This window comes from Panthera tigris, chromosome A2, assembly GCF_018350195.1.
Source record: "Panthera tigris isolate Pti1 chromosome A2, P.tigris_Pti1_mat1.1, whole genome shotgun sequence".
NCBI lineage: Eukaryota > Metazoa > Chordata > Mammalia > Carnivora > Felidae > Panthera > Panthera tigris.
This window is the reverse complement of record NC_056661.1, coordinates 158849065-158876322: the sequence shown is the minus strand read 5'-3', so window position 1 is coordinate 158876322 and position 27258 is coordinate 158849065. Positions and strand designations below refer to the sequence as shown.

The following is a 27258-nucleotide window of genomic DNA, read 5'->3' as shown; positions in this document are numbered from 1 at the left end:
TAAATAGAAATAAATATAGTGGAATGTTTCATAAAAGTTGATGTTGCAACTTGGAAAGTATTTTCACGGAAAGATAACCCACTGTGCAAAGCGAAGGTAACTCAGAGTTTGAGTGAATTTTACAAGTTGAATCCGTTGTCAAAACTAATGAGACCTGAAATTAATTACAACATAGAGGGGAAAAAATACAAGGAATGGGTGAAAAAAAGTACTGAAAATTCTCTAACTTATAGGGTTAGTTTGAATTCATCACCAAGAACAATGCTGTCCAAGACAAAATGAAAAGGCTTGTGAACCATTTGAATTACCTTCATCTTGGACCACAGAACTTACTAACTAAAAGCAAAACCAAGATACAAGTATCTATTAACAGACAGTACTTGAGTGTCTCTATAATGACCTCTCAATGCACTATGCTAGAAGTGGTGTGTGTGTGTGTGTGTGTGTGTGTGTGCATGTGTGTGCACACAGTAATGTTATCAGTGACTGCTTTCCTCTTCTAAATTGTCTGTATCTTCTACATTTTCACAACCAAGCTATTTTTAAGGTTTTTTTTTTTTAATTTATTTTGAGGAGGGGAGAGTGTGAGCAAGTTGGGGAGAGGGGACAGGGAATCCCAAGTAAGCTCTATGCTATCTGCGCAGAGCAGGACACAGGGATCGATTTTACGAACCACGAGAAAGATCTTTACCTGAGCCAAAACTAAGAGCCAGAGGCTCAACTGACTTAGCCACCCAGACACCCCTACAACCAAGCTATTTTAATAATAAAGTAAAGAAGGACTGACATTCATCAGTGTTCATGCTGCTGATAAGAATAGGGTAGATATATGGGGCGCCTGGGAGGCGCAGTCGGTTAAGCGTCCGACTTCAGCCAGGTCACGATCTCGCGGTCCGTGAGTTCGAGCCCCGCGTCAGGCTCTGGGCTGATGGACGGCTCGGAGCCTGGAGCCTGTTTCCGATTCTGTGTCTCCCTCTCTCTCTGCCCCTCCCCCGTTCATGCTATGTCTCTCTCTGTCCCAAAAATAAATAAAAAAACGTTGAAAAAAAAAATTAAAAAAAAAAAAAAGAATAGGGTAGATATAATACAGACTATTTCCCTTTGTTAAAGCAAACATTAGTGCCCTGGGATTAACTTATTTTTCTAAATTATTTTCTCGGTGTTGCTACTTGCACTAAGTTACTCATACATTTAATTGAGTTGGGTAAAATGCTTTAAATATAGATGAAAATTGCCTTCTGTGAACTCCATATGTATTTGTAGGATGGATGAATGTAGTCATATACTGAATCTCTTCCTTCTTTCTTTCTTTTATTTTTTAATAAACAGTTTAAATGAGTATAGACATAACTTTTAAAAAATGTATATGCATCTATATTTACCTGCTAATCTTTCTGAAACTTGAGCAGTAATAACTGATGTGATCTTGACTTCCACTATGTGTATAGGAAAAATAAATATTTGAAACAGTAAGGTATTTTCATTGGGATATATAAGAGCAAGGTTATAGAAATGTTTAAATTTCCCATGAGTTGCCCTTAATTTGCACAGATTGTTGGCTAAATTGGCAAAAATTCTAAAGTCCAATTTTATCATATTTAAGCAAATCTATTAAGGTAAATTAGTTGTTGCATATTGGATTCCTTTCTTCTTTCTTCCTTTTATTTTTTCGTAAAAATACAGTTTAAATTAGATGAAAGTATCTTAGAGTCCTAAATAAGATCAAATTAAATTAGGAAATTTTTATTGACCTGTACATTTAAGATCCTATCATTACCATCATAAGGGTTCATGTTACATGGAAAATCACCAGGAATTTGGGTTTGTTCAGAGAACGCTAGAAGGGAGGACTTCATACTTATATTTTTATGTATTTAGTCATTAGAAATGAATCATTAATCATAGTAAAATCTAACGGGGAGTTTTTCAACTATGGTCGATATTTGTATGCGTATGTGTTTTATGTGTTATTCTGGAATCTCCAGTTATTTTGTATTTGCTCTAAATCTCCCCAGGCGAATCTATACTGGGAAGTAGTGATAAAATATGGCTGATCAATCCATTTGAACATTCAGTGGAAAGCAAAACTAACAGCAAACACAGAAAAAGTAAACTTCCAAGCATTGCACAACAGCTTTTGATTTCAATAATTCGATACACCTCTGACATAAATGGTCCCTATACCTTCCTTGAATCCTTCTCAGTCATAGTCTATACAGCCACGCCCTACAGAAACACAAAGCTTGTCGTATGGAAAGATGCATACCCTTCGGCCAGAGATATTCTGTTAGTGAACACGAATTCAAATGGCCACAGTGTTAACTCCACAAACATTCCCAGAGGACCTCTAATGTAACAGGTGCTATTCTATAGGCTAGAAGAGAAGAAGAGGCATCACCTCATCCCTTAAAGACCTAACAGCCTGCAGGGAAACGACACGGACACAAATAGTAGGACGTGTTAGAAACCATGTCAGGTGCATACATACGGTATTGCAAGTGAACAAGAATATTTAGAAATCAGAGTCGGCAGTCTTACAGTTGAGCATTTGAGTGTTTGGTACATCTGTACAAAGCGCTCAGTCAACGTTAGCTATTCCCGTTTTCCATTTCTAAGGAGCTCTAACAAAATAAAAATATAATACTACGGCAAGGAATATCTAGAGAAATTTGATGAGAACTTTTACTGTTTATCAGTCCCCCTAGTTTTTCTCTGTTTATATCATCTCACCCTGTGATCCTAGCTTTCTTTGTACGATGTTAGTCAAAGATTATCCCAAGACTGCTAAGTTTATTCAGTTAAGAACAATTATGACCCCAGCCTCAGTCTAGGATACCATTGTGAGGTCATGTTTCAAAATCACCCTAAGCCAAGACAGTCTTTCCTCAGTTGATGCACACATCTTGTCATTCCTCCCTGTAACCACCCTTCGTTGTTATCGTTCTTGCTGTTGTTGCGGTTTTCCCGAAATACCACATAAATTTAGCTAGAAGACTTCGAGGCTCTGCTTCAAGCAGCTGAATATAACTTTAAAAGTCATAATGAAATTAACATGCACTTGTTACTAAGGGCAAAAGGTATCTGAATGTCCACCAAGTCAAAAACTGCCAGGTACTCTTCTGTTAGTAAAACAGACATTCTTCGTCTGTAAACGTGAAACACTCAGAGCACCACCCACCGTCCGATGAACGTGAATTAGCGCTTATCAGCAAGAGAAGGTTTTGGTGCTGACACAGCCTCCACCGACTTGCCTCCTCGCCCAGGCCTCCCCTTCCCAGCAAGTGCCCGGGCACTCCGGGCAGCCAAGCGAGACCCTCACGAGTCTGAATCCACACGGGACCCCGGGCACGCAACACCTACACGAGACAACAGAAGCGACGCGGGCTGGGGAAATCACGGCGGCCTCGGGAGCAGGCCGCGAGCGGGGCTCACTCACCTGAGGAGATGTCTATCTGGCTCATCTTGGTCTGCGTGACGTTGATGCGAACACCCACTTTGCTTTCGGTCAGGTCGATCTCCACGTTGCCCAAATTATCCGCAAAGTGACTGAAAAGCAGGAGGCCGTTTGGGTTCCAGGTCCTGAACTGGAAACTGACGGAAAACAGGTCCTGGTCAAGCCGTCCCGGCACCTCCAGGTAACTGGTAGCGTTGAAAAACACAGGCACCGTGTAGGGCTCCACACACGAGAAACTCAAATTCCCCTGTAAGACACAAGGACGCGCTTTGAGAGGCGCGCCGGCTTCAAACGAGCAGTCCGCGTCCCACGGCAGACAGAGCGACAGGTGCACAGAGGCCGAAGCCGACGCGGCAGCCAGCGCGGTGGGGATTCGGCAACCAGACGCCCGGGCATCACTCCACCTGCAGGGTGTGCCTAAGGGCGGCCGGCGTCGAGATGAGGGATCTAAGAAGGGCCGTCTTCCGTGGAACTGGTGGACGACAGCCGACGGGGCGGGAGGCGTCCCTGCGGGGTGGGCTGAGTGCAGACGGCTGGACTCTGTGAACAAGGCAGGGGGCTGCCGCGTCCCTCCCCCGGTACCGATGAGGCACGAGCCAGGGAGGAGAGGCGGCTGCCGGCTTCCGGACGGCCTTTGTCCAGCGTCCCTTCACAGGTTAGCGGGGGCAGGGGAACTACGGCCATTCGGTTGCTATTTATTAACTGACATCAGGGGACAAAGATTCTTGGCTCTTATCCTTATACCTGATATATGTGAATTAGTATTAACTGTGCGGCATCAGCGTAATCGTGATTATTTCAGATTATGTTGTTATATTGTTATTGTGATATTAAATGTGCATAGATTATACTGAATTAGTGCTTCTGAAAATACTAATATGAACGTACAAAATGAAAAGAAACTTGATCATTAAAGCCTGCTCCTTTCCCCTCCCACTCCCTCTATTTTGTACAGAGAAATGTGACTTACCGTTGAGATACACTATACTAAACGTTACATTCAGTGTGTAAGTACCTTCCTATTAAAGGTCTGAAAACCTACATTTGCTTCCAACTTCTTTTATCCCGCTATAATATCCTGAGGAATATAATTTGTTGCCATTTTCATCGGGCCCTTCAATCATTTATTTATTTCACAACACAACACCACGGTGTCTATGTTTAGATGGATGGTTCTTCCATTTAGCACATTAGCCATCACATCTAACGCAGGCTGTCCCTCTGAATTAATATTCAAATTAAACCTGCAGCTTCGCTTCACAGATGGTCATTTTTAAATGCTTGCTTTTACTGATGAAAAGAACTGCCTTCGCCTAATAATGGAGATGTTATAACTGACCACATACCTGGGTTGTGGAGATTGTCTCCCTGCAAAACTAAAGGTCCTTCCTGAGCAAAAATGCTGACTCTGGAGTCAATGTGTAATGAGGTACCAGAGGAGGTCCCCAGAAGACGTGACTGCCAGCTGACCCTGGAGCAGGACTGGGACAATTAGAGGCCCCCCACCTCCTCCCCCATCCTTGGAACGTTTGCTCCACTTGCCTCCTTAACTCCCGGAGGCCGCTCCAAAGACAGAGCCTTGAGACAGAGATGCGGGGTTGAGGCTACCTGAACTGGGTACTTGAGTGAAGTCAGTTGGGTCCTCCTGTCTCCATAAGTGAATCCAGTTAAGACCTCTATAAAACTTTTCAGACTTGGCAGGCAAGGCAGAGATCTACTCATCTCCTGGCTGCCCAAGACAAGCCTGGAAGTTCCCTTGCTTGTCTTGAAGCAAGTCCCTTGCTTGTCTATGAAACCGGCCACATACCAGTGGGATGTGGTCTGCCTCTTTCTTTTGTCTCTCCCTGCCTCGGCATCCAAAGGCTGTTTTCAGATTACACCCAGGAAGCTCTCCAGGAGGTTGTGAACCAATATGAGGAAACGTGTTTGTGCGTGAAGACAGGGTGCAGGAGGAGTGTTGAGTCAATTTCACTGAAATACCAGCACGTGACATCTTTGAAAGCAAATTTCCTTCATAAATATTCCCTTTAGAGTTGCTTACAAAATATCCCACTTGTCTCTATTCTGCCTAAAATTTTAATATGTACACGTTTTTGTTTAGAAGCTTATTCCATGTGGGTTCATTCTATTTTAACAAATATAATTATAGATAATTTATATCTATCTTTATTAAATATCTTTGTTATTCAAGTTAAAATAGCATTTGTAACTACAATATATTTTGCAGTTAAAGGTGCCGTGGGAATAAGTCTCCATAGGAAAATCCTTTATAGTTTGGGTGCCTAATGAATGCATCTCAGGACCCAATGGGAGGTTTGGGCAGAAATAACACTTTACTGCTTCCTAAAGGTGCAGATAATAGAAACAGTATTCTGATGATTTGGCTTCTGTACCTTTTTATCTTAAGCAATGATTTCTGGGAAAACAAAAGGACCCTGGTGCCATTTTATCCAAAGCTTAAAAAAGCATATATATTAATACTGCTCTAGGTAGGAAGTAACACAATATAGGAGACTATGACCTCGGGGGTCACACGCTGTGAATCCACTCACATTCATTTTGGAAAGTTACTTTTCCAGGTAAAATCTCGCATTTTTTTTTCATCTACAAAACGTGTATGACAACATCTTTACTCATACTGTAGTACTATTCTCAGATTACCATAAAAGTAACATTCCTAGCACAGTGCCTGCTGCCTATAAATGGAACTATTACTATTTTTCTCTATATTAATGTTTGATGAGATCATTTCAAATTTCAACTTTTTAGTCACTATATACTATTATTTTTAAGAAAAAATAATTATTAAAGAAAAATTTCACATTAATTATTTTATACCTTAATAATTTTTTTTTTTATAACTGACCTGGGACTCCTGTTTATTCATTACAGGATTTCTTTTTGTCCAGTCATTTTGTAAAAAAAAAAAACCCTCGGCTCAAATGCAGCGCAACTGACCGTCAGAGCTCTTCTGGGACATGAGGCAAGCATTCGTAACGTTATCTACTGTTAGTGGTTTCCCGAATGCGTGGGTCTCCGGAACCCCAGACTCTTCCAAATAATACTTGTAGATTGAAGTTAACTCCTGCTCTTGCAGAACAACAGGGGACACATACTATATTTTTCAGCTGGTATCTTTCAGTGATGCTAAGCAGTGTCATGGAGAAGCGGGTATGCTAGAGCATTCTTCGGTTTTTGCTCTCCTCCTTTAAACAGTTCAATCTGGAAACAACTCCCAAAGGGAGCTGGAAGAAGATCCCCGTCAGGCTCTATGTCACAGCCTTCACTACCCAGTGGCGATCGATCCTTATTTAACTGCCTGATATTTAGTATGTTCGGGCTTTCGCAAAAAGTGTATTTATTTACTGATCTGGATGCGTTATGTCTGGAAACATACAAGTGAGTACAATCAAGTTCCTGGATGTAACACTTTCTAAAATATTGAATTAAATCATAAACAAGAATTGGAAAGCCATATATGATCAGACATCTGGAGACATGATGCTGCCTGCGTAAGGGCTGCTGACCTGCCAGGACAAAGCACAACTGAGGTTCGCCTGTCCCTCTGAGGCAGGGAATCCAGAAACATGGTGTCAAAATCCTGTGCCCCATCTGAGTGAAACTTACCATCTATTTCACTCTAATCGACCTCAAAAACTATTACCTATTCTCAGAATATATCCACTCGTTACACATTTTTAGGCAACTCTCAAGTTACTTTTACACTGTTGAGCCCCACATCGGCATGATGACAAATGCTGTGTGACGCTGTTCGATACTCCACAGAAAACAAAACTGTGACGTTTCTCTATATCAGTATTTTGGAGTGAGCAATCTTACCACATTTGAGGGCTCTAGTTTCTTCCTTTTTGCAAGATCAGTTATGTTGATACCATTGTAATTAATGCTTTCCATGCAGCCTTTGAAGTTCTTTCTACTGCTGGAACTTGGCTTCCCAGAGAAGGGTATGCCTCCGAAGGTTATCTTTGAGAAAAGAAAATTATAAAAGTTCACACTGTGTTTGACTTAAACAAGTAACATTCACAATAAATTAGACAAAACTGTTAATACACCCAAAGTCAATTATCTTACCTCTCCTAGAATATACAGACATTTTTTCTTCCTCCAGAATCCGTTGCATATTAAATTATGTTGTTATGGAAGTCCATAACAGTATCATTAATTCTGGCAATTAGATTACGATTTTAATAAGTAAATAGTAATAATATTTACCAATGTAGCCACTCAAAAGGCATTTTATAAACTTTCCTGAAATGTTTCAAAAGATTTTATTGAGGACGCTTCTTTCATTAATATTAAAAACATATTTTTATGTTTATCATTCAAAGATATACTAATCAATGCTTCTAGTCATCATGAGATACCCAGTATGAATATAATACTACCCTGAAAAAACCACAGCCCAAAGGAAGAAATATTGTATTTATCCTATGTAGACTTAATTTTACTCTAAAAAACCATTGAGTCAAATATTCACTAGACTTATTCGAATACAGAAAATGGTTCAAAAAGTCTTGTTACTACATTAAGAACATATTAGGACGTGGGGGCTATGATGTGAGCACTGAGGCTGAGAGATATTATACGTCTTCTGAATCCTAGGGAATAAGCTGGACACCCCTTACCGTGATTCTCTGGCTGCTAACTATCACCTATAAAAAGAGAGTACGTATTTTTCCATGTATCTTTGGCCAAGTTACAGCAGTATAGTATCAACTTCCTATAATGTAAAATTATACTTAATATATGTATTGCCATAATGACATTTACTGCTAATAGTGAATTAGTAGTAAATAAATTTAAATACTAACCAGAGCTGCAGTACCAAGATATATAAGCCAGATGTTACTTCTCTTTTAATTATTATTCAACGGTACCATTATTAACTTTTCCTATAAAGCTTTGAAAATGAAAGCAGTTGTTAAACATTTTTGAACATCAAGACTTGGTATTTGAAACATAAGAAACAGACCTTTGTGTTCTAGGAGGCCATTAGCAAATTATGGTCTTTTATTTAGTGTCACGGCATTTTAGAGGCTTAGTTTTAGGGGAAAAAAGCACAAATTAATGATAGTTTATGAGACAATATAAAAAAACAAAGGACCTCACTGAAAATAAAATTTGGTAATAATGGCTAGGTGAAAATGTATCATTTACCACAGAGTTTATATATGAAAGAAGAAGGGGAGACTGAGAATAAATATATAGAAAGGATTAGGAAATGACAAAAGGAAAATTATACTGTAAACTAAAACAGTAGAATTACTAGAAAAATATCTTTAAGTGGCACTAAACTGAACTTATTAGGTCCTAACTAAGTATATCTAATACCAAAGGTAAGAATTATTGATAATTACGTGGAGTGTTATAATTTCCATCTACAGTTTATTTTACCAGTTCTTTCCCAGTTGATAGAATAAAATTTTCTATGCTTAATGACATGCATCGCATTTTTTAATACTTTTTTTTAAGTTTATTTATTTTTGAGAGAGCAAGGGAGTACAAGTGGGGGAGGGGCAGAGAGAGAGGGAGAGAGGATCCCAAGCAGGCTCCGCTCTGACAGCGGGGCTTGATCTCACGAATCATAACCTCAGCTGAATTCAAGAGTCAGACGTTCTACCGACCGAGCCACCCGGGTGCCCCATGCAGTGGCACATTTTGAACGTTATTACTAAATACTAGTTTCAACATACTGTCTCATTCTTTCTCCAGGTGTACGGTTTTTTTATTTTGGAACTTTTTTGGAACTTTTTTCTTTGGGATGACGATTAAGCACTCCTCTGGTTTCCCTGCTTTCAGCAACCCTCAGCACATGTCCTACCTCATCATCAGAGGTGCCCTAGGGAAGCAACAGAGGCTCAATTTACCAGATTTCCTCACAACTAGGAGATGTGGGTTCAAATCCCAATTCCTAGTACAACTAATCATATGATATTAGATTGTCACTTCTTCTGATTATGCATTCTCATCAGTAAAATGAAGTGCCTGAACCACAAAACATTTTGATATTATAATCATTCAGGTAGCCAAAAAAAGCCATCATTGCAGTTGCTAGATAATCATATATTCATATAACTCACGATTGGCTTACTGATGATGTCACCATTCAGTAACAACCCTGACTCTAAGGAAATAGCCACATTCACCATTTTGTCAGTTACCAAGAGCTTGCACAGCGCGGCAGAGACTGCTAGATAGCTCCGAGTGTCCTTTCTCACACCTTCTTCAGGGAAATGCAAACGTTCTTCAGCGCGCACAGAGCTCTCCAGCCAACCTATGGCATTCACCAACCTCCGTGAAGCAAGGTTTGGTCTTGTGAGAATAAAGTAGGACCTTGTGTGAGTCTAAGAACTATAAACGAAAGGGGAGGCGAGCACAGCCTTCTCCACTCTTCCTTCCCACCAGGAATGCAAGATGGAAGGTGAAGAGCCATCGTGGGATGACTTGCAATGGGGGTGGAAGAGCGGCAGGGTAAAAGCAGACTGGGGTCTTGAGGACCACGACGCTGCCATGTGAGCCCAGGGCTACCTGCCCACATCACCTTCTATGTGGAGGCATCTGTCACATAACCGACACGTGGGGTGGTTCCTATTGCTTCCTACGCTTCTTCAAGTGCTATGACAAAGGAGTTTTACATTCACTTTCCAAAAGGGGACTAGGATTTGTCCACTGTCACACACCAGTAAGAAGCAAAAAGGGACACAAACCCAGGCCTTTGGGTCCAGTTTGAGCCGTGCAGTTGATTCTCTACGAAATCCTAGCTGGTTTCTCTCTCAAATCCTAGCCTAGCTCTCCAGCTATCAAGGGGCATGCATTCCTCTACTTCCCAAGCAGAACTGTACTGCAAAGGCCATGGCATAACAGGCACAGTGGGTGCGTCCTGGAATTTAGCTGCGGAAAAGAGAGAAGCCAGGCCAAACATCAGTGTGTGGTCCTGCCCTTTGGCCGAGATGAAGGATGTGCATCTGTTTACCTTTGTACTTTCTCAGGGGCTAGCAGTTTGCCTGCAAATGGTGATTGGCTCACTCTTCAGTGTAACTAAGCTCCAGGAGGTGAGTAAGGCGAACTCTTAAACCATCCTCCACAAGACAATGCCCACAATGAGTCACCTCAAAGAAGCAAACGTGTTTTCTACTGTTTCTTTCATGATGTACATCTCGGGGAATGGCTATAGGTATTAATTTACCCCTATGGTGTGCTGAATCCTACTCATGCTGGCTCATGAAAACGGATTGTTAAACAGAGCCACTGTTAAAAACTAAATTATATAGATTTAAATTAAATTACGATAAACAAAACATAACCACTCAGAACGCATCTCTGTATTTTTTTATTATGTATGTTCTTGAGATGATTTGTATTTAGTCTATATGATGGGATTATTCTATCATGGTGTGGTAAAATAAATATATTTGGTCTTTGTTCCCAGTTCCTGGCACAGAGCTCCTAAAACCCTTGGAATTTCCTGAGTAATAGGAATGACTTCAATTATTCATAACAAGCCCCACTTGGGGTCTGAGTCTAGTTATTGTATGGATGAGTCAAAGAAATATGTGCAAAAACACTGAGAGACTGACTCAATTCAACTGACTCCTGATTCTTTATCAATAAATTAACATTTTTCCCAGTGTCTCTAACAATGTCTCAGGCATTGTCGTCTACAGCTGAAGTTCTCAAACATGGTGTGTATAATTGATGGGCCTCAACGTGTCCAGGAAAGTGCTGACCCTCTATGCAAGGTCTTGTGTGTGCATGAATATTCATAGATTTCACCACAAACTCATAGAGTGTATGACCCCAAATTTTTAATTCTGTTTTTTGAAAATTGGAAATGTGTTCGCCCACTGCTAATGTTCCAGGATCTCTAATCTCTTGTATGATACTTCAGAGTTTATTAATGGAGGATGAATAATTTATCTTTAGGTTCTCTCATACAGGGAGAGATAAGCTACCTAAGCCAAGAAATACACTAATTTAGAAAAAAAGAGAAACTTCTGGGATTTTAACATTCTTTCCCTTGCAATGATCATTTTGCTTTAAGGAGATTTTTGGGGAATGGATACAATTATTTTCTGATAACCTTAAACTTATTTTAATGTTAATAAAGTCTCAATATCAAGGTTTATGTAGCATAATCTATTTTAAATTCCTATATAGGAATGTATGTAACAGATTCATCTTGGAGACAATTTAGAAACTATTTAAATATTTAAAGAAAATATAGAGGCACCTGGGTGGCTCAGTCAGTTGAGCGTCTGACTTCGGCTCAGGTCGTGATCTCACAGTTCATGGGCTCGAGCCCCCTGTCGGACTCTGTACTAACAGCTCAGAGCCTCGATCCTGCTTCGGATTCTGTGTCTCCCTCTCTCTCTGCCCCTCCCCTGCTTGTGCTCTGTCTCCCTATCTCTCTCAAAAATAAACATTAACGAAAAAAAAAGAAAAGAAAATATAAAACACAGGTGTAAATCCTAACTTTTTCAATTATCTTATGGTAAGCCTACTACACATTTTTAAAAATCTCTGTGTGTGTATATATGTGTGTGTGTGTGTGTGTGTGTGTGTGTGTGTGTGTACACACAATTTCAAAACTGGGAGCGAGGCATACTGAGCACAGAAACCCCAAAGGGTCACAGCTACCATACACTTGATATTTTTTTTTTTTTAAGTTTTTAAATTTATTTTGAGAGAGGGAGAGCACGTACACACACGGGCTGAGTAGAAAAGGGCTACAGAGAGAGGGAGAGAGAAAATTCCAAGCAGGCTCCTGCTGTCAGCGCAGAGATCGACGCGGGGCTCTGTCTCATGAACCGTGAGATGGTGACCTGAACCAAAACCAAGAGTCGGACGCTTAACTGTCTCAGCCACCCAGGCGTCCCTACACTTTATATTTTTAAAGAAGACACAGTGATATTTGACATGTTCTGGGCATTATGTGAAACGCTAGCTTGAACTAGTTCACCGTTCCAACATCCTACTACACTGCTTTTGATGATTTCCTGTCTTTGTGAACATGAGTTTTTGGCTGTTTCTCTGATAAAAACAGTGTCACATGAAGGCAAAAGTGGGACAGAAGATGAGAATGGCAGTCAAATCTGATTCCAAAATCTGAGGAGCTAGACAGCACAGGAACACTCCGCCCATCGGCAAGTGACCATTGTTCTTTCTTTCATACGAATGTACTTTTTTTCTTTTATTTTAGCTGCATTTTTTTCAAAGGGCTCCCGAGTTGTTAGGCTATTAACATATATTAAGTTGTTTGGCTCAAACTATTACAGAATAGTCTAGGATTGCTGTGGAAAAATTAATAACACACTGAGGGTTTTGCGAAGTAAGGAAGTTTGGAAACCTCTTGCTGAATAATATTTCATCCTATTTATTTTAGTGCTACTCTTTTTCATTGTCATCCTTTTTCTTCTAGAAAATGTAACACTGTTGTGAATATTGTCTAGAACTCTTATCTCTATATGTGATTAACATTTTGTGTGGACATTTTAAGGTTGAACTGCTCTCCAAATAATTTATTAAAAAACCTGAAATGCCAACCTGTATAATATGTGACTATATAGTTTTTATGGGATCGATATGATCAATAATTTTTTTAATCGTTGGTCATTTAGGGAGTAAAATACGTCCTCTTATTTATGAACAACCTCTTAAAATATTCTATATTTACTTTCTTTCTTATATGATAATTCTATCTGAGAAAATAGAACCTGACTGAGGAACTATCTACAGTCATGAATTCATAAATGACTTAATATAAATCAGAACTTGGAATTTCTCAGTCAATATTTTGTAATAAATATTAGGCAGCCCTGCGTTTATAGTGTGATGTCCATCCACCCTCAAGAAGAATGGGTGATTTATAGCATAATTAACTAACAATGGACAGATTACATCTTGTATTTGATTCTGGACTTACTAAATTGCCCTGATGACAGGACAGATGGCCCGTTCCCTTCAAATGATTACGTTGGTACCAAGATTTTTAAAACATTTCAAATACAATTAAAAACTAGAGATTTAGAAACGAATAAAATGACAGCGTGAATAGATTGGGCCCTGAAGTGGAACGATGAGACTTCCCCGGAGTCGAAAGCGGGTGGCGTTGGCAGCTACGGGCCTGGCGGTCTCCCGGCAGAGCCGTGGGGGACGGCGGCAGCCCCCGGGGCCCTCCCGCCACGGCCACGTGCTGGCGCTCACCTCGTAGTCCAGGTCCAGGTAGTCGAACTCTCCGTTGGTGCGGAAGTGCTGCACGCCCCTGTCCAGGGTGAGGTTGATGCTCCGGCCCTGGCGCTCGATGACCACAGAGTGCCAGTGGTGATCGTCCAGCAGACTTCCGGTCGTCACAGACGTGTGGCCGTAGATGGGGCCGAGCTGGTTGCTTCCTGAGTCGTGGGACGAACAGAAATGAGGCAGTGACACCACAGTGACCCTGGGGGGCAGCGGACTTTTCATTTACAGCCATAGGCCGGCGTTGCCCTCAAAAGTCCCGTCGACTGACACTGCCGTAGGGCCCAGCATGCACAACTACGCTTAAAAACAGTAGCATACTCAAAATACATAAAAGTTATTACAAATGGGAAACATCTCCTTTAAAAAGAAAAAAAAATGAGCTTTTTTTCCCCACGGTGCCATGAATTCCGCTAGATCTGATGGGTTCCTTACAGAGTCAGTGCCCATGGCTCTGGAGCAAAGTGCCCGAGTTCTCACGCTGGCTCCAGCAGCGGCTCGCGCCTCATCCTGGGCGAGCTGGCCGCTTCCCTGCACATACGCTGCCTCACGTATAAGATGGAGAAAATAAGAGCAGCAGCTTTACAAGGTTGCTATGACGATTAAAGTAATTAGTACACGCAAAGGACTCAACTTACTTCCTGGCAAAGAGTGAGCACTCGCTACACCATGTTACCTGTTAACCGTCTTTCATTGTTGCTGTTATTTTTATTATCGGTCAAGAAAACACAGCATGACGGTTTCCAGTTCTCACTGGCTCCAAAAGCGGTCATTTTAAGCACAGTGTAGTATTTAATTGCACGGAAAATTAACTCGAGTTCTATTTTAAAATAAAAACTTGCAAAAATGTATCTGTGGCATTAATCTAGTTTATGGCAATAAGGCCATAAATGAGAGTGAAAGGGTGCAAGAATCCAAAATGTTTACTCAAGTCATCTCTGTTTACCGTTCACACGTTTTATACTACCTTCTATTTTGCCTAATCAAGTATTGCTTTCCGTGGTCAGGCAAAACTAAATGCTATAAAAATATATCATGGTTTCAGAATAAATAGAATGACAGAAATAAGAGAAACACACAACTGATTAGAGCATCGAATTCTTTCTTTCTTTTTTTTTTCTCACGGTTAGGATGCTAATGATGTCTCCACCTGACATTTTCTATACTTTTCCTAGATCGGATTTTCTTTCCTTCTGGTGATGAAATGAAACGTGCCGGGATTGTGACCATGATTGTGTATGGACATGTGGCGGTGGGGCAGAGAGGGAGTAAGAAAAGCATGAACAAGTCTAAGTGAAAGGACATACTCAATTTTATTACTTTAAATTACTTTAAATGGCTAGAAGACTCAGCAGCAGCTAGATATGCCTGATATTTAGGTAATGGCATTCAAAAGGCACAGTGGACCTATGAGTGAGTCCATTTCCTTGACTGTCATAAATTCCAGTCAGTCAATGAAACTGCAAGTAAACTGCTTTGCAGTGAAAAGGTGATGATCATTCTGTGAGGTCACAGGATCGGGTACTTGCTTCAGAACAGTAACATCACACCTATATAAAGCACATGGTTTTTAAAAGGCTTCTCTCCGTGTTTCACTTTAGAAAAAAAAAAGGAGAAAGGGTTGAAAAAATAAAGGTCCTTAGATATAATTCAACTGCTCTGTGTGTGTGTGTGTGTGCATATTTGTTCAAGTGCTTAGATTTTATTTTCTGTTATCAAACCTCTCCCCACCCATTTCTGCTTTTCGTCTTCTATTTAAACTTGTTTCAAAAATGATTTAGAGTGGGGCACCTGGGTGGCTCAGTCGATTAAACAATCAATTCTTGGTTTCGGCTCGGGTCATGATCTCAAGGTTCGTGGGTTCGAGCCCCACATCAGGCTCCATGCTAACAGTACAGAGCCTGCCTGGTATTCTCTTTCTCTCTCTCTCTCTCTCTCTCTCTGTCCTCCCCTGCTCATATCTCTCTTGCTCTCTGTCTCTCAAAATAAATGAATAAACTTAAAAAAAAGAAACTGTCCTTTTTTAGTATAATACTGATTTTCAAAGTAATAAAATTTAGTATGTTTGGACCGCTCACACTGATAAGCCAGTGAAAGAGGCAGAATCTGTTTTCATGTTCTAATCTTTAGTTTTGTAGCTTCCTCCTGGGATGCATTTAACATGAGAGTTTCAGCTATTAATATATTTTAGATGCAAATTTTTGTAGAATTCTGTTACTCTTTATAACAGAAGACTTTATGGAATTTGTATGATACCCTTCAAAAAGTTCTTACATAAATCCTGAAATTTTTAGCCAAACAAGAGGCTTAAAACGCTTAAAAACAACAAAAAACCAAACCAAAGAGTAACTCACTCCAGTTCAACTCCTTTTCCAGGCAATATTTCATTTCTCTGATTCCTGATTCTCCGATTTCTAGTTGATTATGTTTGAAAAACTCGCTTCCACATTTCTTATCTTTTCTTAAACCTATGTCAATATAACTACTGTCCTTTCTATTCCACGGAGAGAAAGGCAGCAATAACGTCTACGGGGCGTCAGCCAATATTCACCTGCCTGTCTTCCTCTTTGTGACATCTTAGGTGAACCCGAAACAGTAGCCACATCTTTTCTCTTCCTGGTCTCTGACACCACTGTTTCTACCTGCCACGGTCCACTGCCCTCAGTCTCCATGTAACACCTTCTCTCAATCTCATACATGCAACCCCCTGTGTCTAACAGGCAACTGAAATGCACCATGTCCATTTCAGACCTCCTCTATTAGAAGAAACTCATGATCCTTTCTTAGAAGAAACTCTATAGAGAAAACAGAGCTGTCTCTATTTCTGAAAACGGCACTCACATCCATTAGGTGTCGAGGAATTCTCCTTCGCTAATTCTCTTTCTTTCTAATTACCAAGTAGGCTGAACTTACCGCTAAAATCATGTCCCAACTAGACCTACTTCCCTGCATCTCTGCTGACGGCCACCTCCGCAAGCCAGGGCCATCCCTCACTTGCATGATGCGGAAGTCTGGCTTTGCCTCTTGTGCAAACACAAGCATTTTATTTTACCGAAGACTCAGCAAAACTTTTAAAAATAAGATCATGAGGCCACATGGTTTAAAGCCTACCTATAGTGTCTCTTCCTTAAAGAATAATATCTAAAACCTTTACCATGCCGTACAGCATCTTAATAGGATTTGAACAATCCCCAACTTCCAGATTTTGTCTTCTCTCCCACTGATTCATTTCATCCACCCCCACCAGCCTCCTTCCTGTTCCCCGAGCAGGCCAGATTTTCATCAGTAGGGATTGCTACCTTGGACTGCTTTTTCTCCTCAGCATTCTCATGGCTAGTTTTAGTCATAACTGAGATCTCAGCTTGAGTACCTTCCCGGGAAGGATATTCCTCAATACTTATTCCAATGTCGACCCTTCTTGCCTCTGTAGTATCCTTTATCATCTTAGCCTATTTAATGGAGCTGATACTACTTCTCATTATTTGAAGTCTTTGCTTTTGATCCAGTTGTTTTAAAATAATAATAGAGAAGATATCGTCTGACTCCTCCACTAGATCATACATTTCGTGAACTCAAGGACCTTCTCTATTTGCTCACCACCATATCTCAGATATTAGTATAGTACCTTGCTTAGGCCAAGAATGTAATAATTATTCTTTAATAAATAAGTATATGCGAATTAAAATGGATTAACCCACTATGGATTAAAAATAAATTGAAAACATAACAGGAAATGCTTTTTTTTTTATAATTTACGTTTTAAGGATTAAGCAACATTAACATTTTACTAATGGGAATACTAATAAAAGGAAAGAATGGGGCCAAAAGTCAGAACATACCTAGGTTTAAGCTGAAGACCAGCTTGGCTTTTTTCAGTTCCAGGGTAATGTAATCCCCTTGCTGTCCTTCTCCATGCAAGATCACCCCTTCACTTTCAGAGGTTTTAAATTTCAAGGCGATGACATCTTTAAGTGTTTTCATCTTCTTGTTTCTGAATCTATATGGTAACACAACGTGGCCATCAAAGTTGATAACATCAGCCCCTAAAAGAAGAAACAAGTAACATTTTATTTCAATTCTTCTGTGTCGCTACCCACTGCAAAATACACCCACTTCCGATGGATGTCTGCACAGAATAAATGAGAAAGAAGTGTTTTTTCCTGAAAAATCTGGAGTCCTGGTTCTTGTTCTATTTCTTCTTTTGGCTTATGTGTTCTGAAATAAATTTTATGGAGGGTATTCATAAAAAATGATCAAAGGGACCTTTAGTAGCATAAAATCTTACTTCAATTATAACTAACAACATAAATTCCATTAATTATTTATATGCTTCAAATATTAACTTGGGAGTCTGGAGTTTACTGGAAAAAAGTAATTTTTTAAAAATCTTTGACATATTATGAGATTTTAATATTATCTTTCTTAAATGGGGCTACTCATGGTTTTTAAATATACACTTCACTCACAAATTTATTTTTTGATATAGGAATAAAGGATCCTGGAATGCAGGGTTTGAGAGTGTACTCACTTTTCTAACGGTTTATATTCCACTCCATTTTCAGTAGCCTTTATGGTAGTACCCAGAGTTTATAGCTAATTGAACTTTAAGAAGCTTCTTACTATTTGCTCTTGGACCTCACATCTGCCTGAAATTTCTTGTTAGCCGCATGTCTTTGGAAGAGAGAGACAGACTGCCCATGTTTTTTGCTACCATGAGCAAAGACATCCTTACCCATATATGCGTTAGAAGAACAAATATCTAGCCTCATCTCTGACTAGAGTAACTCTAATTTGAGTTTAGAGAATTTTATTGAAGACATAAAATTATATAAACTTTTTGGAAGCATGAACAATTTTGTCACCATCCTTAGAAACAGGTGATGGGGGGGGGGAGTGGATTAGTTTCATAATTGCTACTTACTCACACCAGAAAGAAAAATGAAATGAATCTTACTTATTATGCACCATTGGTTAGTAAGTTCCCAATCCATGGGATGGCTCAAAGATGAACTGTAATTATTCATATCAAGTTTTGAGTACAAACAGAAGCTTAGCTATAATTAGACCTTTGTCATTAAAAATATTTGTAAAAATCCTTTCCTTTTAGCTTTTACTTTTAAATAATAGAAAACCTAGTCATGGGGCACCTGGGTGGCTCAGTCTATTAAGCGTCTGACTTTAGCTAAGGTCATGATCTCACAGTTCGTGGGTTCGAGTCCCACTTCGGGCTCTGCGCTGACAGCTCAGAGCCTGGAGCCTGCTTTGGATTCTAAGTCTCCCTCTCTGCCCCTCCCCCAGAGACAGCTCGTGCTCTCTCTCTCTCTCTCTCTCAGAAATGAATAAACATCAAAAACAAATTTAAAAAATAAAATAAAACCTAGTCAAACTAGATAGCTTTAATTACTTTAGAATTATAAGCCTGAATGAAGCCCGCCTCTCGTTTGGGGCAAGGTCTTGCTCAAGAATTCCAGAGTGACATAGGAGAAAAATAATAACAAGTTTAAAGTCTCCTGGAGAAATGTTTTCTCATCTCCTGTCCTAGTTCTCTGGCACTTGTTTGCTTCAGTTGCCACAGGGAATACTTTAAGCGGGCCACCCCATGGTAGCTTCGGTGGTGGGGCAGAATGTAGTCACCACGGCCACATCCACTTTGTGCATCACTTGCCATTACAAGTTTTGCTCTTATTTAGTTCTTAATTAGAGAATTGTTGCATTCTACAAAGTTCAGAAAGAAAAATATAACTTTGCACTTTAAACTTTCATCCATATAGTCAATTCTTTACCGTCCATAAAAAGACCTTCTTAATCAACAGAATTCTGTTCTCGAAGGCTGTAAATCACAGAGGTTTATTTTACTATGGGGGAAAAACCAACCATTAAATTTAGGCTTCTGCTAACACTGCAAAGCCAATTAGACTTTAGCTTAATCATCTATACTGTCACAGCTGAATTCCAATTGCAATATCTTTATCATCTGTGATGAGAGGTAAGAGAGAAAAAAAGTGGAATATGATTATAAAATCCCAGGTTGAATTTATAATCCAGCAGTCAGTAGAAATTACTTTTTGTCTTGAAAAGTGCATAAACGAAAAGTCAGGAGGAGGGAGTAAATTCTGAACTCCAGAAAGTAATTTTGCAGTCAATTTCGTGTCAGTGACAGTTGAATAATAGACACATCATTGTTTTATACACCTTCAATATATATTAATTGACATAAAATATTCCCCATTCATCTCTCAGGAAGGAAATGTTCCCCGAGCTTAGATAGAAGAAAGAATTCACCCCTCCCCTATCTTCTTCTAAATCAAAATCTACAATCAGTTCCAGGCACAGAATAGCACAAATGTTGGTGCCTCTCGTCCTCACTTTTAGGGCAATGGAAAAAGTGAGAAGAAGGATGAGCATGGTTGATCTCTTCACACAGCCCTAGAATATTAAGAAACACATAAAGGAACACTATTCATGTGGACCAACACTCATCTGACAAATGGTAAGTAGTCAATGGTCATTCGAGAAACTGATAAAACGCTCTGCAAGCCAGCTCTCTTGCATTATGAAACCAAAGCTGTTCTCCTATGACTAAGTTAAAGCTTGTATATCTGTATGTGGACGTGAGCTTAGAGTGGTCTTTGAAATTACAAAATTCCTCTAAATAATCTGTGATATAAAATTCTTACAGAAAAACATACTGTACACTCTGAAGAGAGTCTGGGATATTATAAAAACTATCAGAATTTAATTCTATTTCCTACAAAAATATATTTAAATTTCATTTGACATCTAATACTATGTTGTGCTTATTTTGGGACAAGCCACCTTCCCCCCACCCCTATTACCCTGATTGCTTATCACTCCCTAGAATTAAGTTTTCTATGCAGTGATTAAATATGTATGGCTGAACTGTTTAAGCAATCTGAACAACAACAATGGCTAGTCAAAGACTGAATGCAAAATCACAGTGCTTCCCCAATTCTGTTTCTAACAATAACTCGGAGAGCTGGTAACGTGCCCAATTCATCAAAATGTCGTGGTAGAGAAGGCTGTTTTCTGTTCTTTTTATTTTAATTTCATTGTTAGTCTTTACTTTCCGATTTTGGATATTTTGGAGGAGGGTTTACCATCTAAAGATTTTAATATTTAAAAACTATCTTTGCTATATTTTTTACTAAAATATAATGTATGTTTCCAATTGAAAGGAAATTAATACAGAAACAGAAATGTAGAAAGTAAATTCTGAACATAGGAGATCACCAATATGATCAATATGGGCAAAAGGTTGGTGCACATCCTTCTACATTTTACACAGTTATTCATCTACCCACCTACCCACCTATTTAATGTGAGGAATTATCCAAACATCATTATATATAGATATATGCATAAGTGTGTGTGTGTGTGTGTGTGTGTGTGTGTGTGTGTGTGTGTGTGTGTATGGAGGGGTGGAGAGAGACAAGAATGTCATTTCCTTTGGTTATGGTTCAAAATGTTGACTGATAAGCAGCTTGAGTTTTGGATAAATAATATTTACAAATATTAGTTGAGAAATTGTATGTTTTAGCTAATTCATGTTTTATTGACCTTCATGCACCAAGCCACTTACATAAAGTAAGCATATATATAATTTGAAATGGTAATTTAGCCTATTTGTTTGAAAGAAATAAAAATGTATTTGAATACAGCACTCCAAAATAAGTACTTAGGAACTACTTCTGATTTCCTGTTTTCTTATAAATATTTCACTTTCTTGCAAAAGAACTGAGAATACAAAAGGGTTAAAGAACAAAATCAATGGGGTGCCTGGGTGGCTCAGTCGGTTAAGCATCCGACTTCAGCTCAGGTCACCATCTCGTGGTCCGTGAGTTTGAGCCCTGCGTCGGGCTCTGTGCTGACTGCTCAGAGCCTGGAGCCTGTTTCAGATTCTGTGTCTCTCCCTCTCTCTCTGACCCTCCCCCGTTCATGCTCTGTCTCTGTCTCAAAAATAAATAAACGTTAAAAAAAATTTAAAAAAAAGAACAAAATCAAAAGGACATAATTCTATTTTACTGAAATAGCTACTCATAATGTCCATTTATTTTTTTATGTTTATTTATTTTTGAGAGAGAGAGCACAAGCAGGGGAGGGGCAGAGACAGAGGAAGACACAGAATCTGAAGCATGCTCCAGGCTCTGAGCTATCAGCACAGAGCCAGATGCAGGGCTCAAACTCATATATGGTGAGATCATGACCCAAGCCAAAGTTGGATGCTTAACCAACTGAGCCATTCAGGTGCCACTCATAATGTCCATTTCTGATCATTTGAATTTGCATACACAGAATATGTATGTGTGTGTATATGTATATAACAAATCTATATAATCCATATGTATGTATATATACACACACAAACATATGGATTACACTCTACTGTTTGGTTTTTGTCAATAAACATTAGTTTTTATGTCACTTTTTTTCCAAAAGAGGATTTTTGCTAGCTAAAAACATACCATCACTCGGATGTCCAATTTCTTCAATGCTAATTTGTTTTTGCTATTTTCTTTATAATAAAACTTTTATTTTGGAATAATTTCAGATAAACAGAAAAGGTTCCAAAGACAGAACAGGGTTCCCATACACCCTCACTCAGCTTCTTCTACTGTTAACACTGTACGTAACCTGCATGTGTGTCAAATCTAAGGCATTAACTTAGGTAGAACACTATTCATTGAAATACAGACCATGTTGAGATTTCACCAGCTTTCACAAATGTCTTGTCTTTTCTTTTTCAGGATTTCGCGATGTATTCAGTCAGCATGTTTCCTTAGTTTCCTCCAACTGGTGACAGTTTCTCAGTCCTCTCTAACGCTGACATTTTAGAAGACTCATATTTTGCTGACTCTTCCTCAGCCTACGTAGGTCTGAATCTTTGAGGACTGGACTGGTGTTATAGCTGTTTGGGGAGACCACCACAGACTTGCGGTGTCATCACTTACCAGGGGAAGCACCATCTCAACCTAACTTCTCCCTGGTGACGTTGGCTAAGGTGATTATCTGCCACCTTACTGTTTTTCCTGTTTTGTTTTGTTTTCCTTTTACTCTCTGGGGAACTGAGTCACCAGGGTTCAGTCCATACTTAGGGTAAGGGGAATTAACTCCACCTCATGGAGACAGAAGTATCTACATGTATTGCTTGGAATTCTTCTGGAAGGAAGATTTGTTCTATTCATTTACTCGTGTATATCACTGTGGGATTACACATGTTTATGCTTTTAGCTGAACTGAATACTGCCAGTACTCAAAGTGTTCCAGCTTTGGCCATCAGGAGCTCTTTCAGACCGTCTCTTTCGTCTATTTGCCCTGTGGCACCTCCTGCTCTGCCCCCCCCCCCTTCGCATTCTCTCCCTCTCTCTCTTTCTCTCTCTCTCTTACTCACTCAATTCCTCACTTCCTGGCACTACAAAATTCTCTAACTTCATCTTGCAATGTCCTTGCCCCGAATGTAGAAATCAGACATTTTTCCAAGAAGCCCCAAATTAGCACGGTACTGAGAAACTTACAGCTTGTTTTTTTAGTTTTTTAGAAAGCACAAAATAGTTTTTCTGTAAATATACATCATTGTAATCTATCTGTATTTTATATCCTTTCACACAAACAGATGACTGAAAGAAAAAGGACACAAATCTATGAAGTATTTCTTAGTAACTGATTTCACAAAGATTTGCTATGATTTTGAAGGTCTCTCCATTTCAATCAAATCTTTTTGCATAGTGACTTTTAAAAGCAGTAATAATATTTAAGTGATTACTGATTACTATTTAAATACACTGAAATGATTAATTTTTTTTTCATATCTTTATTTTATTTTGACAAGGGAGACAGAGTGTGATCAGGGGCAGGGGCAAAGAGAGAGAGACACAGAATGCGAAGCAGGCTCCAGGCTTTCAGCTGTCAGCACAGAGCCCAGCACAGGGCTAGAGCCCATAGACCATGAGATCATGACTTGAGCTGACATTGGATGCTTAACCGACTGAGCCATCTAGGCGCCCCTGAAGTGACCATTAATTTAAGTGGTAATCTAAAGGCTTTGATATTTTAAAGTAAGTTGTTTTATTATCATAAAATATGTACTCACTGTAAAAATTTTATATCAGATCTGAAAGCCAAAAAAGGCCATTTACATTATATACAATTATACCACGTAGTTATCAAAATACTCAATGTTTTTCTATATATATTATTCCAGTATTTTTTCTGCTAAATTTTTCTTCAATGAAATGTTCAGTGGTTACATAGTACTCTACTGCACATGAGCTTTAAGTTTTAAAAATAATTTCCTATTTTGGAAAAAAATAATTTCCTATTTTGTACATCGTATTATGTAAGCTCTATGCTCTACATGGGTCTTGAACTCATGACCTTGAGATCAAGTGTCACATGCTCTACATACTGAGCCAGCCAGGCACCCATTTTTAACATTACATTTATATAAATACATACCCAGGCCACTTTCAATAGTTTGAAATATATCTCTGGAAGTAAAGTTTAAAAACACTACCAGGTGAAATTTCCTTAGTTTTGTAAATGTTGCATAAATGCAAATCTATATATACTTTTTTAAAGTATGGGTATCTTTTTTAATGTTTATTTATTTTGAGAGAGAGAGAACATGTATGTGAGCGAAGGACAGAGACTGAAAGGGAGAAAGAGAAAACCAAGCAGGTTCCACACTAACAGCACAGTGCCCGATGTGGGGCTCAATCTTACAAACCATGATTTCATGACCTGAGCAGAAAACCACAAGTTGGATGCCTACCAACTGATCCAACAGATGCCCCATTTTATTTTGAATACGTTGACCATTCCTTACAAAACAGCATGCCTGCTGCCATCTTTACTCTCCATCTATTCAACTCACTTCTATTCTTCACAACATTTATCTCTACCTGACACGTTCATGTGTTTATATATTTACAGCATGGTACCCATTCTCCTCTTCTGAAACCATATGCATCAGAGACTTTGTTTTCCTTCATCCTGAAGCCCACTACTCAGTGCCTTAGAAAGAGTTGGGACTCAGTAAGTATTTGTTAAATGATTTCATGTTGTCATTCATATTTCAATAAATTGGATTAAAGTATTAAATACACTATTATTTTACTTTTTCATTAAAAATTAGAATCACCAGATTGGAAGAAATTTCAAGAACCATTCTGATTCCCCTTGGGCATGACAATTTTTCATATATCCAAGGTTTCAACTATCAGAAGAAAAGAATGGTAATGTTAGGCTATTTTTTGTGTGTGGGGGGTGGAGGGGTACAATTCGTTCCATTATTATTAATTAACTTGGTATTATTCAACCAACAGACATTAACTCTGGAGGAACATAATCTATCTCATCTCATCTGCACACTACTCTGATCTGATTACTTTCTTTCTTCTAAACCACTGCCTTTTCTTTCAGTATACCTGTGGTTTAAACCTAAAGAGTTAAAATAGATTCCAAAATGTCAATAACAGGTAATTTAGAATAATAGCAGCAAAATAAGCCTTTTCCAAATACTACAAAAATTATCTAGATATAGACTCTGAAAAGTCACTTCTATTTGGGGGAAGTAACAAAACAAAAATCTTCAAGGCTCTTACATGAAGGTCAGCATCTCACAATTTGTGCAGTATTTCTCCTTAAATTGTGTTGCTTTGCCCTTAAGTACTTGATAACTCATGGCAGAAAAACAACATCAGAGGAGTCTGATTTTATTTTTCCATAGGATTGGACTCTGGTATCTAACTGCCTGGAAGATCCACATGGACTTTCCACAGGTAAATCTAACTCTACGCATCCAACACATAATTCCTTCTCTGGGCCAGCTACCTCTGCCCTTGGATCCATTATCCAGTCACTCAAGACAGAGACCTGAGGCTTTCTTTAGTGTCTTCCTATCTCATGCAGTCACATCTACCCAGTTCCAAGCCCTGTGAAATTTAAAATGTCTATGTTTTCTTTCTTTCTTTTTTATTAATATTTTACTTATTGTCAAGTTAGCTAACATAAATGCAGTCTTGGCTTCAGGAGTAGATTCCCGTGATTCATCACTTGTATACAACACCCAGTGCTCATCCCAAAAAGTGCCTTCCTCATACCTATCACGCATTTATCCCACCCCGATCACCCCTCAGTTTGTTCTCTGTATTTAAGAGTCTCTTACAGTTTGCCTCCCTTATTGTATCTAATTTTTCCTTCCCTTCCCCTATGGTCATCTGCTAAGTTTCTCAAATTCCACATGAGTAAAAGCATATGATATCTGTCTTTCTCTGACTGGCTTATTTCACCTAGCAAAATACCCTCCAGTTCCATCCACGTTGTGCAAAACCAGCAAGATCTCAGTCTTTTTCATCACCGAGTAGTATTCCATTGTGTATATATACCATATCTTCTTTATCCATTCACCAGTTGATGGACATTTGGGCTCTTTCTATAATTTATCTATTGTTGATAGTGCTGCTGTAAACATTGGGGTGCATGTGCCCCTTCAAATCAGCACTCCTGTATCCTTTAGATACATTCCTAGTAGTATCTTTTAGATACTTTTAATTTTTAGAGGATTTAAAATTTAATTTAATTTTTAGTGGCTGTATGAGTTTGCATACCCACCAACAGTGCAAGAGGGTAACACTCTCCACATCCTTGCCAACATCTGTTGTTTCCTAAATTGTTAATTTTAGCCACCCTGACCAGAATAAGGTGGTACCTCGATGTGGTTTTGATTTGTAATTCCCTGATGATGAGCAATGTTGAGCATCATTTCGTGCATCTGTTTGCCATCTGAATGTCTTCTTTGGAAAAGTGTCTATCCATATCTTCTGCCCATTTTTTCACTGGATTATTTGCTTTTTGTGTATTGAGTTTGGTACTTTATAGATTTTTTATTTTTTTATTTTTTAATTTTTTTAACACTTTATTTATTTTTGAGACAGGGAGAGACAGAGCATGAACAGGGGAGGGTCAGAGAGAGGGAGACACAGAATCCGAAACAGGCTCCAGGCTCTGAGCTGTCAGCACAGAGCCCGACGCGGGGCTCGAACTCACGGACCGTGAGATCATGACCTGAGCAGAAGTCGGCCGCTTAACCGACTGAGCCACCCAGGCGCCCCTATAGATTTTTGATACTAACCCTTTATCTGATATATCATTTGCAACTATCTCCTCCCATCCCATTGGTTGCCTTTTAGTTTTGTTATTTACTTTGCTGTGCAGAGGCTTTTTTGTCTTAAGTCCCAACAATTCATTTTTGCTTTTATTTCCCTTGCCTCCAGAGGCATGTCAGGTAAGAAGTTGCTGCAGCTGAGGTCAAAGAGGTTGCAGCCTGTTCTCTCCTGTAGATTTTGGTTTCCTGTCTCACATTTACATCTTTCATCCATTTTGAGTTCATTTTTGTGTATGGTGTAAGAAAGTGGTCCAGGTTCATTCTTCTGCATGTCGCTGTCCAGTTCTCCCAGCACCATTTGCTAAAGAGGCTGTCTTTCTTCCACTGGATAATATTTCCTGCTTTGTCGAAGATTAGTTGGCCATAT

At 39.2% G+C, this 27258-nt stretch overlaps 1 protein-coding gene across 1 annotated transcript in view; it reads right to left on the bottom strand.

Moving 5' to 3' along the window:
* CNTNAP2 (contactin associated protein 2) overlaps window positions 1-27258 on the bottom strand; it is a 1960721-nt gene that overhangs the window by 1051525 nt on the left and 881938 nt on the right. The window contains exons 5-8 of the mRNA XM_042974552.1: window positions 17548-17751; window positions 13679-13863; window positions 7295-7438; window positions 3437-3701 (exon numbers count right to left, since the gene is read on the bottom strand). Coding sequence (XP_042830486.1) covers window positions 3437-3701; window positions 7295-7438; window positions 13679-13863; window positions 17548-17751 — 798 coding nt within the window. The remainder of the gene's footprint in view (window positions 1-3436; window positions 3702-7294; window positions 7439-13678; window positions 13864-17547; window positions 17752-27258) is intronic.